Source organism: Patiria miniata, unplaced genomic scaffold (assembly GCF_015706575.1).
Source record: "Patiria miniata isolate m_02_andy unplaced genomic scaffold, ASM1570657v1 HiC_scaffold_15, whole genome shotgun sequence".
NCBI classification, from domain to species: Eukaryota; Metazoa; Echinodermata; class Asteroidea; order Valvatida; family Asterinidae; genus Patiria; species Patiria miniata.
The window spans coordinates 4,941,346-4,956,327 of NW_024037053.1; the positions used below are offsets into that span (position 1 = coordinate 4,941,346).

General features: G+C 38.8%; 1 protein-coding gene across 5 annotated transcripts in view; it reads left to right on the plus strand.

Annotated features, from left to right (window-relative positions):
• Nucleotides 1–14,982, plus strand: part of LOC119722538 (dedicator of cytokinesis protein 7-like) — a 32,821-nt gene that overhangs the window by 9,108 nt on the left and 8,731 nt on the right. For 3 of the 5 annotated variants that reach the window (XM_038192719.1, XM_038192718.1, XM_038192722.1), the window contains 18 exons: nt 278–379; nt 770–820; nt 3,563–3,649; nt 4,039–4,255; nt 4,612–4,779; nt 6,317–6,609; nt 7,057–7,152; nt 7,312–7,452; nt 7,731–7,844; nt 8,223–8,533; nt 8,730–9,048; nt 9,549–9,731; nt 10,091–10,238; nt 10,616–10,712; nt 11,242–11,338; nt 11,762–11,896; nt 12,809–12,961; nt 13,338–13,496. In XM_038192719.1, coding sequence (XP_038048647.1) covers nt 278–379; nt 770–820; nt 3,563–3,649; nt 4,039–4,255; nt 4,612–4,779; nt 6,317–6,609; nt 7,057–7,152; nt 7,312–7,452; nt 7,731–7,844; nt 8,223–8,533; nt 8,730–9,048; nt 9,549–9,731; nt 10,091–10,238; nt 10,616–10,712; nt 11,242–11,338; nt 11,762–11,896; nt 12,809–12,961; nt 13,338–13,496 — 2,871 coding nt within the window. The remainder of the gene's footprint in view (nt 1–277; nt 380–769; nt 821–3,562; nt 3,650–4,038; nt 4,256–4,611; nt 4,780–6,316; nt 6,610–7,056; nt 7,153–7,311; nt 7,453–7,730; nt 7,845–8,222; nt 8,534–8,729; nt 9,049–9,548; nt 9,732–10,090; nt 10,239–10,615; nt 10,713–11,241; nt 11,339–11,761; nt 11,897–12,808; nt 12,962–13,337; nt 13,497–14,982) is intronic. The other 2 variants (XM_038192720.1, XM_038192721.1) reach the window with 2 other exon arrangements.

The following is a 14,982-nucleotide window of genomic DNA, read 5'->3' on the forward strand; positions in this document are numbered from 1 at the left end:
CGGTTTAGAACAACACACATGATGGGCTCTCAACCAATAGGAATTGGTGAACTGTCTTAGGTATCTATGAATATGCAAAAGCAGTGGATTTTCTGGTAAGTGACCTTTGATAGAATGTTTAATTAAAAAAGACGCAACAAATAATTTGCAATAGCTTCAGAGCTAAAGTGGTAACCGCAACACCAGCAATTGACGAGAAAATGATCTCGTCTTTTTTTCCCACATCTTTTTTATCCTCTGCTTATTATTTTTCTCATCTTTTTTTTGGCGTTAATAGTGGTTGCCAATGATGCGTGATGGCCGTCTTCAAGTAGGTGACTTTGGTCTGCCAGTCTCTATGGATGTTCCTCCTATGGGTTACTCCATGCTCAGCCCGGAGGTAAGACAAAAACGCAGCGATACAAACCCTCTTTTTTGGTCAACTTATCTCACATTTAGAAAATGTTTGGATGAATGAATGCACCGTCTGAAAGTTTTTGTCATGATGTATTTATACCTTTATTTTTGTATCTTACCTGCATATTTTCCACATATGAAATAATATTTTCAGTTTCCTGAAGGTTGTGAGAAGGCACATGAGGTTCATCATAACAGGTTTGAAATGCCCACTTTAAATCGTTATCATGCTTTTTAATTTAAAATATTATTCAAATTTTAAAAACTGTCCAAAACTTCAGGGACAAAATCTTGTCTGTTTCCTCTGCAAGACATTTGAGGCGTTAGAATGAGTATCATTTTTCATATTCAGGGAGGAATTTTTGTTTTGTAGTTGCTCAAGTCGCGTTCGTTGTCCAAGCCTGACGCCTCACGTTCTCCTCAGGTATTCAAGGTTTTATTTTATTGATTTCTTCTTACGTCAGCAATGTTAACCTGACCACTAACATCTTACTAAAGTTTTGTCATCCGCACATAAAATTAAAACTAATCTTTTTTTTCGGAAACATTTTTTTCAGTCGACATGTTAAGCATCCATTTGTGAGATGTATCGTCAGAGGCATGGGTAGCAGAATAGACTTTTCTTATTTTAACTCTTGAAAATTTCAGGAGGATAACTGGTTGGTACTGTAGAATTACTGTAGAATAACTGAGAGCGTCAGTGTCTCTCTAGAGAGTTTGTGTAGAATTTGTAATGTAAGGAATATCTTCAGCATGATGAGTTGGTTAGACAAAGATAGTATTAATCCAGACTGACTATTTAGTGATTTGTACTGGTATGTTCAAGCAGGTAGTCAGGGTGCCAGATGCATTATACAATGAGCGGTGCATACTTAGCATACATGGTATTTGTTTTGCAGAAACCTTTCATTAATATTAAAAATATGCAAATATTTTGTTAACCTTTTTTGGCTTGACATCATCGGGGTATTGCTCTTTTCTTTTCAGTAACTATTCATCAAAATCATATCTAGCCATGAACTGTATCTTAACCTGCCCTCCCTTGGATCTTTGCCCTTCCTGCTATATATATATCATTATGTATATACCACCCCCTCCCTTTTCCGCAGTCCTTTGCTCCGCCCATACCTCCAACCAACCCCAACTCAACCCAGCAGGGAAGCAGCGCAGGCTTAACAATTTAATTGCAGGAGTGGACAAAAAAAAAAGAAAAAAGTGGAATGCAATGGGGTGACATGCATGTTTTCACATTAATACATCCAGATCAACTGCTAGTTCATGTCTGCTATAGTATAAGCATGATTCTCTGAGGGCGCTGTTTACAGATCTTTAAGCATGCATACTCAGTCACAGCCGAAGATAGGGCACTTAGTTATGAGCATGTACACCGCCTATGTAATTGAGAAGTTGGTTGTATAGAAAACGACTTGTTGTACATGTAGTGTGTATTTAGAACTACAGCACTGATGAACATCTGTGAACTTCTCCTTGATTTGAACTTATTTATTACTGATTATTAAATTGCTGTTGATTATTGGCTAAAATAATAATAATAATAATAATATATAGCACATTACTTCATCAGAAAAATCTCAATGCACTTTACAAAATTAATCGTAACGAAACTGTCATTAGAATACATTAAAAGCTCATTAAAAATTACTGGTACGTCAAAAAAGTTAATTGAAATACACAGTAAGACTCATTAGAAATACATTAAAATCACGATCACTTGGAATATTACTTAAAAACCTGACGGAAATAACAAGTTCTGACTTAAAGGATACAAAAAAAGGTGCATTCCGAATAAAATAAGGAAGTCCACTCCATACACTGGGTGCTGATACTGAGAAGACGCGCCTGCCATAGTGATCTTGATTAAAACGGGGCTGAAGTTATTGACCAACAATTATTGATTATTTATTACTAATAATGAATCAGTGATTATATTTCATCATTTACCATTGATTGATTTGTCTGTTTTTGATTAAATGAATATTCCAAAAACTATCAGTGATTTACATCACAATGCACAGTTTTGATTAAGACTTACATGTAGAAGTTGCAGTGTGATTTCAACCAGTTTGTGTGCGTGTTTAGGCACAATGACTATTCACGTGTTGCCTTTTTGGGGGAGGGGCAGTCAGAGGAAATAGGGAGGGCACAAAGGTACACCACCCTTGATACAGTTTTGATGTGGAGTGTTAATCACTTTGTACGACAAATTTACACACTAGGAAACCACGAATCAGACATTATCAATGATGTAGTGCCTTGATGCTCAGCCTCGGCCTTAAAACTGGATTTTAGGGCCTTGGCCTTAAGGCTTGAGGGCAAAAGCCTTGGCCTTGACCTTGGCTTTGAGTGATCAATGCCTTGCAATGTGTAGTCCAGGCTCTTCAAGGCCCATAGATGTTGGCATTTTCTAGATCATTTTTATATAAATTTGTTTTTGTATTCTTTCTGTTCCGTAAACATACAATTTAGACTCAACTCTCCACAAAGTCTGTAATCTAAAAACACCCTGAAATTCAGTTTACGTATTTTTTATAAAATAGACATTTCATCAGCCACTTTCCCCTGATATTTGGTTGGTTTTGGTTGCTTTCATGGTCATTTTTTATTTTTGCAATTACAGCTTTTGAAAGGTAACTTTAAAAAAGTGCAAACGTTTTGTTTAGCCTCATTTTTTGTTTCATTCGATATTGGCAAATGTCCTCTTATTTTTTTATGTTTTCATTATTTACCAGCTAGAATAAGTAAGTACAATTAACAAGTATAATTTGTAAGCAGAGACAAGCGGACTTCAGTCCTTCTACTTATACTGCAAGGCGGATTGGCTCTTTAAACCTTGCGATAGGAATATATCATTATTTCAAACATTTGATTGAAAATAAAAGGGTATAATGCCATATGTTTTGAGTGCAACTCAGGTAAGTATAGATGATTGGTTCGCAAACAATTTCAAGAATTTGTTTTGACATTTAATTTGTTACTTAATAAAGAAACAAAAAAGGTCTATCATACATTCAACATTGAAATAGCAACCTGATATCTTAATTAAACATTTATGTCTCCTACTTTTCTTGTCTGGGCTTCAATGGGAAGTAAAGGAATGATTTCATATGGTGAATGTTTACAATGTTGTGTGTGTGTGTTATCACAGGTGCAGCTGCCTACAATGCGATGGGTGGACAGCCACAAACCGCTGTTTAATGTTGAAATCAAAGCAGTATCGTCAATCCATGCTCAGGTAACAGTAACAACTATACCACACTGGCAGTTCAAAAGATTCCACAAAAACTTGCTCACTGACTTTGATGATATTGACTTGAATGAATTTGCTGGTGTTTTTGCTTTTAACTCTGCCCGACACAACCATTTGCAGCACTTGTCTAAGTGAGAAGCCTGCCCAGTATAACAAGATCCAACGGGTTAAAAATCCCGAGGTTAACCTGCCTTAGAGTCTGAGGTTGCTATCAGCAGCAAGATACAACAATGGCATTGTTCAGTGAGACTAGCTCCCATCGTCTCAGAACAGGCAGTTTACAGTTTACGCACTGCTACCGATAGCCCAATGCACCTGTTGCACTGTCTTGCAAGGTTAGAGTTAATTGTCCTCTACATCATCTCTATCGACAGGATGAGTTTGTAGACAAGTTCCTCAGTCGATGTCACAACGTCGAGGAAGGCAAGATTCCACGAAGCATCGGTGAGCAAGACATGAAGGCTAAACTTGTCAAGAGTATCATGGAGCTCAACAACGCAGTGGCTGAACCGTTGGTCAAATTCCTACCCATCATTCTAGACAAGCTTATCTTGATGATTGTCCGACCGCCAATCATCGGTGGGCAGATCGGTAAGAAACGTCCAAATTTTGAATCTTGGGGTCATAGATACAATTTCCAGGCACGCAACTGTTCGTCAGATCCGCTGATCTCATATTTTAGTTCTCATGAATGCCATTACAAATTGAAAATACTGTACAAAGGCTTGTGTGGTTTGGAGTTTCCTCGTTTTTTCTAAATTCCCAGTTGCATGCCTGAATTTCAAATCAATCACAAGTCAAATCGCAAGTGACGGGGTGAACAATAACAAAGAAATACCTTTGGCAAAGTTCATTTGAATGGCTTGTGAATATGCCACATCAGTGATGACTTTTTATTTTCGTTATTGTACGATTCTTTATTCTTCCTTTCTTTTGTCATCTGACAGTTGACCATGTTGGACAGCTCTGCTTTGACACCATCGCCGAGATCGTTGATCGTATTCACATCCTTCTAGATAAGGGTCAAGACAGTCATGGGAGGAATTCCTTGCTGCGTTCCTTCATCCAGTATTACTTCAGACCACCGGATACTGATGATGAAACCATCGTACAAGGTTAGCAAGAAATCGTTGAGATTTGATGACAAACGTTTGATTTTAGCCTTGTGTTGAGTGAAGAGTTAGAAGTTAAGCTGGCTGGTCTGCTGGCTGGCTGAATGGCTAGTTGTAGCTGAGCTATCATCATGCAGAAGTTCCGTAGATGATACTTTCCATTCTCTGTCTTTGGTGCAAGCGATATGTGTATAAATTTAGCAGCTAATTTGGTACCATTTTCCTTGAGTGCCATTTTCTGAAATTTGAAGTGAAACCATTTGAAAATCATTTGCTATAAAGGGTTCTTGAGGTGATATTTTACTGAATTTTGGAAATTAATGTTTGCTTGGAAATGTTTAGCTAAAGTAGGTGATACTAAAATAGTGTTATGAGGAAATTATGGTGATATTACAATTTGTTTGATGTGCATTTTCATTTGTGCTTTTCCTAATTCTGCTTGCACTGGATATTCTTCAAATACGGTAAGTATGAAAAAAATGCTTTGAAGGGTTTTCGGTGTTGTAGGAAATATTGTCATACTAACAAGTGTGTGTTTGTTGTCTAGCTTTACATTCCGGTTGAGGTGATAGTTAACAATTTAGATTTCATCCCGTTTTTATCTGTCCGTGCCATATATTTCTTCCCTCTGTTCACCATTACACTAAAACTGGTTATGGTGAGCCTTGTTGAACCTGTTCCATACCATACCCCTTTAGAACAGGTTGTGTTAGGGATTTATTTTATTAAGAAGATTGGTTATCACAGAAAACTCTGTTAAATAGCAAAATTGTTTAAACAATTAGCACCTGTACTACATTGTATTACATTGTGTTACATTGTATCACATTGTATTACATTGTATCACATTGTATCACATTGTATTACATTGTATTACATTGTATTACATTGTATCACATTGTATTACATTGTATTACATTGTATTTTTTCCCTAAGGAATCCATACAACCATAAAGTGCTCAGGGGTTGGGGGCAGTACAGGGACAAATGGGTTTTAATATGGTGTTGATACTTTTGGACCGGTACTTTGCATGAATTCTGTTTAATGAGTTATTTGCTGAGGAATATTTTCTGCCAAGTAGCTCATTGGAATTTACTCCTCATATCCCCCACTTCTAAATCAAGCCCCTCCCATTATTCTCTTCCCTTTTCATATCCCATTGTGTTCATGTGAAGTGATGTTACGTGTGCACCATTGTCATATCCTTCACTACTGTGGTGATGGTATTGCATTTCTGGGTCCTCCTTTTTGTATATTTTTTTCTCTCCAGTATTTTAAAATGAGAGCATTTCATGATAAGTTCTTTTCTTGATTTCATAAAGACAATCAAATAAATAGGATAACTTCTTAGCCAACTGTATGACTTTTCTTAAACCAGTGTTTCATTGCACCAAAGACGATGGCCATGCACACAAAAGTCACAATTCAGGCATAGCCGTAAACCCCAGTCAGAAAAATATAACTTTTCATTAACCAAGCATCTATTTTTTTCCCCAGTTTTTTTAAACCACTGAACTATTTCAACTCTTTTCTTTACAGAATACTCTCCCCGAACCCCGCCACACATATTCCGTCATATAGGCAACTACGGTACCGTTGCTCGCTCTAACAGCTTCACGGCCAATCAGCGATCGTCATTATTCTCCAGTACCAGTAGCACCAGTCTGTCCGGTCCTGGTTCCCCTGATGATGACATGGAAGGGATCATACATGGGCGGTTTGGTAGCGAGAGATACAACGCTCATTCCTTCAGCCGGTCCAGTCTCCTGGGGAATACTGGCATGGGGAATGTGCCAGTCATGGGGCTGGGGAACCGTGTGCCTCCTAAGAAGGTAAATTGAAATGTCTGTCATGAGTGAGTACAGTGGAGTCTATTAATTGGGTATTATTGATCATATGAGAATGTGAATTGATAGAATAGGAAAAGACTTTGAAAGTTTTGAAACTACGATTTTCCCTGAAAAGCTCAAAGAAATTTTGAACCGCGTGTCTTCAAAGAAGGTCGATAATAATGACTTAAGATATATCATTTGAGGAATTGAAATGATAGAAAGAAGAAAAAACCCAACAGTATTATAAAGAGGGTTTTACCTGAAAAAAAACACTAATGCAATTGTTATATTGCAACATTTGCATTAACTTATTTTCAACAAAGTCTCTAAAAATGAAACCGTCACAATTTATTTAAAGCTACACTGATGTGAATCAGATTAGGTTTTTGCCGTTCACCGATGTTTACTGATGTGTTTGTTTGTGTCATTGTCTGCTGCCCTCTACAGTTGGTGCATGAAGAGGTTGCTCTGCTGTTGGTCGTCTCCAATGGCTCAGCTAAGGAGAAGGTTCTTAATCATGCGTGGTTCTTCTTTGAACTCATGGTAAGTTACAACCAATCAGATCTTTCCTTCTTTTTTTTATATTCTGTGTGTGCTGATAATGCTTGTATCTATTCTTTTCAGGCAAGAGATTCTCGGAGAGAAAGAAAATTTACAGGAAAATTATTTGAAACAAACAATGGCACTTCTGTTTAATTTCAGGTAAAGAGCATGGCCCAGTATCTTGCCGAGAATGACCGCTTGGATTCACCTCGTAAGAATCAGTTCCCTGAAGCCTACTGTCAGGATATCAATAACATCGTTGGCATTGTGACCACGGATATCGTCGCCAGATACAATAAGGTAGGATTACTTAATTTCATTCCAGGTACAGAGCTAATTTTGACGGAGTGCTTGAAGCACAAACAATTCAACACAAGTAGCAGATTAGACTTAAACACTTTGTAGACAACGAGGAAATAAGATCGTGTATATGCTTCACTGAAAGTTTACCAAAAATAAAAGCGGTTGTACTTTTAATTCATGTGTGACGTTACTTTCGTTGCCTAGTAAAGATGTCAAGTAATGGAAAGAGTAACTTTGATTTGAAGTGTCATAGTGCATTTCTTGACCTATTTCAGGATGTACGAGCCATGCAGCTCCTCAACGCAAGCCTAGCGTTCTTCCTTCAAGATCTCCTGTCTCTGATGGATAGAGGATATGTCTTTGCTCTCATCAGAAACTACTGCAAGCAGGTATGAACTCCTGGGAAAAAGGTTGTAATACTCTCTGTTGACAAGAAGAAATAGGAACTACTTTAATTCATTATATCATCCAAAGATAAGTTAATGTTGGAGTTTGTCATCATACAGACCATAGCACTGGAAGCTAGCTAGCTTCACTTTTGATCACTTTAGGTTAACACATCGGTTGTCTTTTGCACAGCATTCTGGAGGTTTTATCTTCAAATCTTGCCCCTGTCAATTCTTTCTTCAATCTTATTATTAAGGTATTTTTTAATGAAAATCCTGAAAAGAGTTTTACCGAGTTCATGGGTATTCTGTTGTTACACTTGTCATTTTTTTTATAGTGTGATTTAGTAATGGTTTATATTTTTTTAAATTGCTACACAGGTTGCTGGCAAGATTACAGTCATGGCAGACCCTACCAGCCTAGCTCAACTCAAGCTAGACTTCCTTCGTATCATTGTCAGTCATGAACACTACGTCACCCTCAATCTTCCCTTCTTACACTCCGGCGTGACGTCCCGACCACCCTCCCCTACCCCATCCATCAGTAGTATGTCATCCATGATGTCCCTGGCTTCTAGTTTGCCGTCTACCATCAATAAAGCCAAGATGATGCAACTGACGCCAGAGTTCCGTCAGCAGCATTTCTTGACGGGGTTGTTACTGTCAGATTTAGCCTGCGTCTTGCAAACACTGTGAGTAGTATTTTTGTCAGTGGTGTCATCGAGTCAATCACAAGTCCATCACATTTTGTAAAAATCAAGCTATTCAAATGAGCTTAGACAAAGGCATTCCTTTGTTATTGTTCATACCCGTGACCAGACTCGTGATGGACCTAAATTTATATAATGACCCATTTATTGACATTATGTATTGTGTTGCATGTAATAGGAATAGCAGTCTTCATCGTCAAGCCATCGACACCGTCTGCAACCTCCTGAACTCCCACGATGCTGACACACGCTACACCGACCCTGACTGTCGTATGCGTGTTGCCGCTCTCTATCTACCACTCCTAGGTATCATCATGGATGCGATACCTCAACTGAACTGCCACAGTGCTAGCACCGTCAATCGACCATCAGCCGCTATGGGTTATGATGACGCTGAGATAGATGGTAGCCCTGTCAATCAGAGTGTGGCTATGGCTATAGCGGGTACCAGTGTCTATGCCAGGTCTGATGCTAAGGTAGAGTCGACGCCGTTACAGGTAAGCCTTATCTGAATCAGTTTTTGTTGTGGCTACAGCTGACGCTTGTCTCAGAGTGATATTTCTGAGTCATGTTCATTAAATTTAGATGCTAAGCATAAATTAACAGATAACCAGTCACAGGTTATGGGCTATGTGCGCCAACAAGAGAGAGCACTTTTTTGCCACTTCTGAGAGCTCTGTGGACGGAACACTCTGCATGTGCGTACTGGTTCGCGCGTGTAGCTCGAAGTACTCTTATTTATCCGAATCGTGCACAAAGCCATAGTGTCTGCGCGTGAACGTCAGGTATCCTCAGCAATGCATTCCAATGTCTCCAACGGTCTCCCCCAACTCTCCCTTTCTTGCCGTTGAGGGGGTACTTGTGCACGGAGCCCATATACACTTCATAACTCTCCAGCAGGTAACAGGCTTATGCTCAGCCAAGATTCTAGGCTGCTCATCACCGTGAAATGGGCTCTTTCCTTCATTACTGATTCTCATTTTTCTCTCTCTGACAGCGACCCCCAAGCCACACCAGACTTTCCGAGGAATCCACCAGGGACCTCCTTCTCTGCTTCCTCTGGGTTCTCAAGAATCTGGAGCCGACAACTCTCCAGGATTCCTGGGTGGCGCTGTCAGTCAGTCGCATCAATCAGCTCATGGATGTGCTGTATTATAGCATCTGTTGCTTTGAGTACAAGGTGGGGAACCAGACCTTAGTAGTCAGGGAGCTAGACTTTTCATAAATGTTGATGACGTTTGTTATTTATTTCTTATAGTCAGCATTCTCAATAAGACTTTCGTGAGTGGAGCGGAGGGATTTAAAATGGTGGCTTTTTACAAATTTCAGAGTAGGGGACTTTGCTGTGAGAGACAGAAAAGTGTAAAAAAAATGCTGATTATTTTGCATATGGCACACAGTTTTCCTGAGCGATGCACAATATTTTCAACGTAGCGGGAATTCTCAATGTGTCTAGTTAGTGTGTGGGATGACCTATCCTCAGGACTCCTCCAAAGTATCTGTTGCCCTTTTGTTAAAGAAGACATCTTTTGATTTCAGGGACGGGCGATGATCTACAGGCATCAGTCTCGATCGTCACTGAAGAAACAAGACGTGAAGCAACGTCTTGAGGATGCCATACTGGGGACGTCTAACGCTCGCAGTGAAATGATGCAGAGACACAGCAGGCAGGGATCTGGCTCACTGGGTAAGCTAAGATTTGTGTCCTTGAGCAAGCCACTCTATCACAATATAAAATATGGGATTTCACTATATTTCTTGACCACCCAGATAGCATGTTGGTACATTTTGTCCAATCATACTGTGGGGTATGGAGGATGCTTTTAATGGTTGTTGAAAAATGTTGGCTTAAGATATATTTTTTGACAGGATTAATTACTGATGTAAATTGTTTTACGTTGTAAATTGGTTGTCTATTTTGGTTGGAGAGAAGATGGCTTTAGTCGGTAGGAATCTGTTTATTCATTGCACTTAAAATGGCTGCAACTCTCTCTTTGTGCTCTTAATGTTTTTTGGATAAATGTCATGATTATATGCAATTTTTTGATAACTTTACCACTACAGACAGGCACTTTAATCCAGCCTTGGGACAGTCGGAGAAGCTGAGATGGCGTAAGGACAAGACTCACTGGAAACAAGCGGTTGAGACGCAGGCTGAGAGGTATTACATGCATCAGTAATTTACAGACGGAATTTAATTCTTCAATGTTTGTTTTTACCCTCACTGGTGTATTTTTAAATAAATTACAGAGACATTTTGGCATACATTGGGTGGCTGTAGCTGAAGCAAAGGCCAAAGTGTCCAAAATATGAAAGAGAAAAATATTCTACTTTACATTAACACTGTTACTTTTATTCCTGTTAATGTACCCATATGGAGTCATTTTGTCATAAGTTATACCTCAGGTAGACAAGGCGGATTAAGGAAAGATTTCAGGGTCTTCCTAATGTCTCAACTCCTATTTAGAGGCAAAATGTTGCTGTCGCAAATAAGCTAGATCGTTTGCTCGTGGTCCAAAACAAAAATGCACCGAAATTCGTAGGGGTAGGGTAAGGAAAAATAGGTGTTAGGGGTCATTGAAGTTGGAAAAATGTTGTGCACAATTCCATGGGAATGTCTCTTTAGGGAACCATTTCCGGTAGTTATTATAACCTTGTCATCATTTGATCCCATCTCCTCTCGTCATCAGGCCTAAATCTGAGATGGAATATGACGTCAATCTTGAGGGTCATCTCGCTACTGAGGTATCTCTGGTGGTTCTGGATACCATTGAACTTTTAGTTCAGGTAAGCTAAGGGATGAGATTTAAAAGGAAATAATAATAAAAATCTCTTGTTCTTTGAAAACAAACAACTGAACTCCGATGAGTTGAGAGGCTTTCACAATTGCATTCCATAATATGTTACTAGGCGTACTCATTCAATTGAAATGTTTGTAATTGAAATTTTCTCTCAATTCTTGGCAGCAGGTCGCAAAAAGGAATGGGGGGGGGGGTGTTTGTTGGTACAACGTGAAGTTTCTTAGTCTAAAGAGACGAGTGCTTCTGAGAAAACTAGAAGATCACATCTTGGGGGGTCGATTATTTCACACAGTACATGGTCAAACATGTCCAAAATTTGCTTCTTTTTGGTCTCACGTTGTGCCGTATCCTTTCAGTTATTTTGATTTAGATTTACTTCTTTGATTGTGATTGCTGAATGTCTCCACAGACCATACAGAGCACTGACCATCTGCAAGGCTGTCTGACCGGTGTCATGGAGGTATTGCTGCATTCCCTTGCCTGTAATCAGAGCGTTGTCGTACTACAGAACATCCTAGCTACTCAGAGATCTTTGGTCTTCAAGGTAAGCAAGTTGAATGTTTAGTTCCTTAATTTACCATTTTGTCAGAAAGAAAGTTGCATTCCGACGCCACTTTCTTCATCATGTATTATTGCAGTGACGGCCAGTCATTGCAGAAATGTTGAAAAGACATGAATCTGGGACTGCGAAGCATTCACAATTTTGTTAGAAAATACTTTGAAAATGCACGCAACTCTCCGTAGACTTTGTACACAACCCCCAAATTGGCGTCTGGATACTACATTCTTTCAATTGTTTCCTCTAAGGCCAAAAAAAAAAAATATTCGGTCTCTGGTCAGACCAAAGTTCCGGAATTGACGCGGCCACGCGGCTTTTTTTTTTTTTTTTTTCCTTTTTTTTTTTCCTTCAAGCTTGGATTGTACAGACAAGGTGGGGTACTATTTTGCTTTTTTGGTGTCCTATGTACATTGGTGTCCTCCATAATTTGCCTTGGTGCTTTCGATCATTTGCCTTGGTGCAATTTCCCATTCCTTGGTGCTCTTTGGTAAAAAAATTGAGGAGATGCGGAAATAGAGGGCGCTGTTGGAGCTACCGCAGAACATTTTTGAAAAAAAAAAATCGACGCGCATGATTAAAATCGACGCGTGCGCTGACCAGAGACCGATTTTTTTTTTTTTTTGTGCCAAATGTGCAGTAAATTCAAGCTAAAGTGCGCCGAGGTATGCACTGAGTTGTCTCGTTCCTGGTGGCAAAGTCCCGATACTGGATTTGATTCATCTTGTTGATAGCGACCTCATCCGCTGCGGCTGCTTGTCAATGACTGGCTGCATTAGGGCAGCAAAAATTCAAAAAAGTCTTGGACTACAACCTCATCAGCTGCAACAGTTTTCCTAGATCTTCTCTGATCTTGACAGTGAAATTGACCGTTGTTTCTTTCATCTTGTTTCTTTGTAGTATCCAGAGTTACTGTTTGAGGAGGAGACGGAGCAATGTGCAGATCTGTGCCTGAGATTATTGAGTCATTGTAGTTCCTGTATCAGCACCGTCAGGTCCCACGCCAGCGCCTCGCTCTACCTGCTCATGAGGCAGAACTTTGAGATTGGAAATGTGAGTAAACCTGTTAGAATTTTAAACGGCAAACTTTGTGAAAATGATTTATAACAATACCAATGGATTTCCTTGTAATTTAATACTCAAGTTAACAGAGAAACAAAGCAAAATTGTTGAAAATAGACATTTTTCTTTTTGATTTAATACCATTTTTCAATGCAATTTTGCTTTTTTTATTTGAGGGAGGAATAAAAATTGTGCAACAATCACGACGTGTCCTGATTTCAGTGCTAAACTTGTAGTTTGTAGAACTTTGTGGATAATTTATTGTGGATAATTTAGGAAAAATGAGATTGTTGTAGAAAGGTTGAAATAATAAAATGAGAAATTGAAAATCTGATATTGACCATCTTGTTTGTTTGTCTTGTATCAGAACTTTGCTCGGGTCAAGATGCAAGTGACCATGTCTCTGTCCAGCCTGGTAGGCACTCAGACCAACTTCAATGAGGATTATCTCCGTCGATCACTCAAGACGATCCTGATCTATGGAGAGGAAGACGTGGAGTTGCAAGAGACTGACTTCCCTAAGCAGGTAGATCCTCATCTTTGCTCGTAGGATTGGAGTATAGGAGCCCTGAAACTATCCCATCTGATAGAGTTAGAAACATGTTTCAAGCAGGATTAAAACCGACACTACCCTACAAAGTGTATCTACTTACTAAATCTGTTGGTCTATTTACATATTATCTCTAGTTAATATTCCTGTGTGGTATTCCAAGCTTAAAAGTTTTATTCTGTAAGGCTTGAACTTTCCATTTAAGAAGATGAATTTCAAATATGTTTCAGTTGTGTTTCAATGTGGACAATTGACAAATCCCCCCTCAGAAAAAACCACAAAACCAGCAAGCGTGATACGTTGAAGTCAGATTAAGTTGTTACCTGGTTCACGATTTTGTCGTTATTGAACATTTTGTTGATTACTGAAAGTAGATCAGAGTGCATATCTTAACCAGTTCACTTTGTGGCTGATACCTCCGAATTCATCTTTCATATTTATTTTCCCTTGAAATTGTTTCCACTTGTTTTTCTCTTCCACTTTTTAAAACTGAAACACGTTCCATTGTTTATATATTCCCTTTGAAAGCCACACCGCATGTTTATAATAACTACTTTTATTATCATTTAATGGTACCGCTAACGTTCCTGGTCGTACAGAGTTTGCTCAGTCGAATGTTCTGTTGATCGTCTTTCAGTTCGTGACTAATCTGTGCAACTATTTTGCCCTAATGGTTTTGTTGAGCATTGTAAATTGTGTCTTAAACTGAAACATGTTGAATGAATAACTGTACTTGCTATAAACAACACGACTTGTTGATTCATTTCAGGGCTATTGGCAAAAAAACACCAACTTTTTTTTTCTGAGAAGCAATAAACGTGTGAAAACTGAGGCAAAGTTTATACAGCTTGAGATTAGGGTTGTAGGGGTTAAAAGATGCTTACAGAATAAAATTTTGAAATTTATCACAAATAGTTAATGGTAAAGTACATCATTGTCATTTGAACATTTGAGCAACAAAAGTGCTCAAACCTAGAGACGGGTGCTGAACAACTAACCTGATGAAGTTTCAGCTCAGTGAATGCTGTGAATTCTGAGAAAACAATATATTTTAGGACCTCCATTTCAATTCACAAGTTGCCGAGTCATGTTTTGAATTGCGCCTGATTTCAACATCCAGAACACCCTTTCGTTCAGCCAATTGCAGCTACGCGATGTCACACTCTGAACCGATGAATAATAACGACCCCTTGGCGTGTGCGTCGTGTCAACGTTTGCACACACCCATTCACAGATTCGCCCAATTACAAGCCAACTACTAATGGAAATTTCCAAAAATTTGTCACTTGATTCATCTTTGAAAATGACCTTTTATTGTTTTCTTCAAAAGTACATCATGCCCAAAGGAACAATTTCACAGAGTTTAGTGCCATTACTATCTTTAAACAACAATAATTTGTCCAGGGACTTTTTTGATAGCTGCAAATGATCTACCCAACCTTTAATAAAAACATTAGGCTTT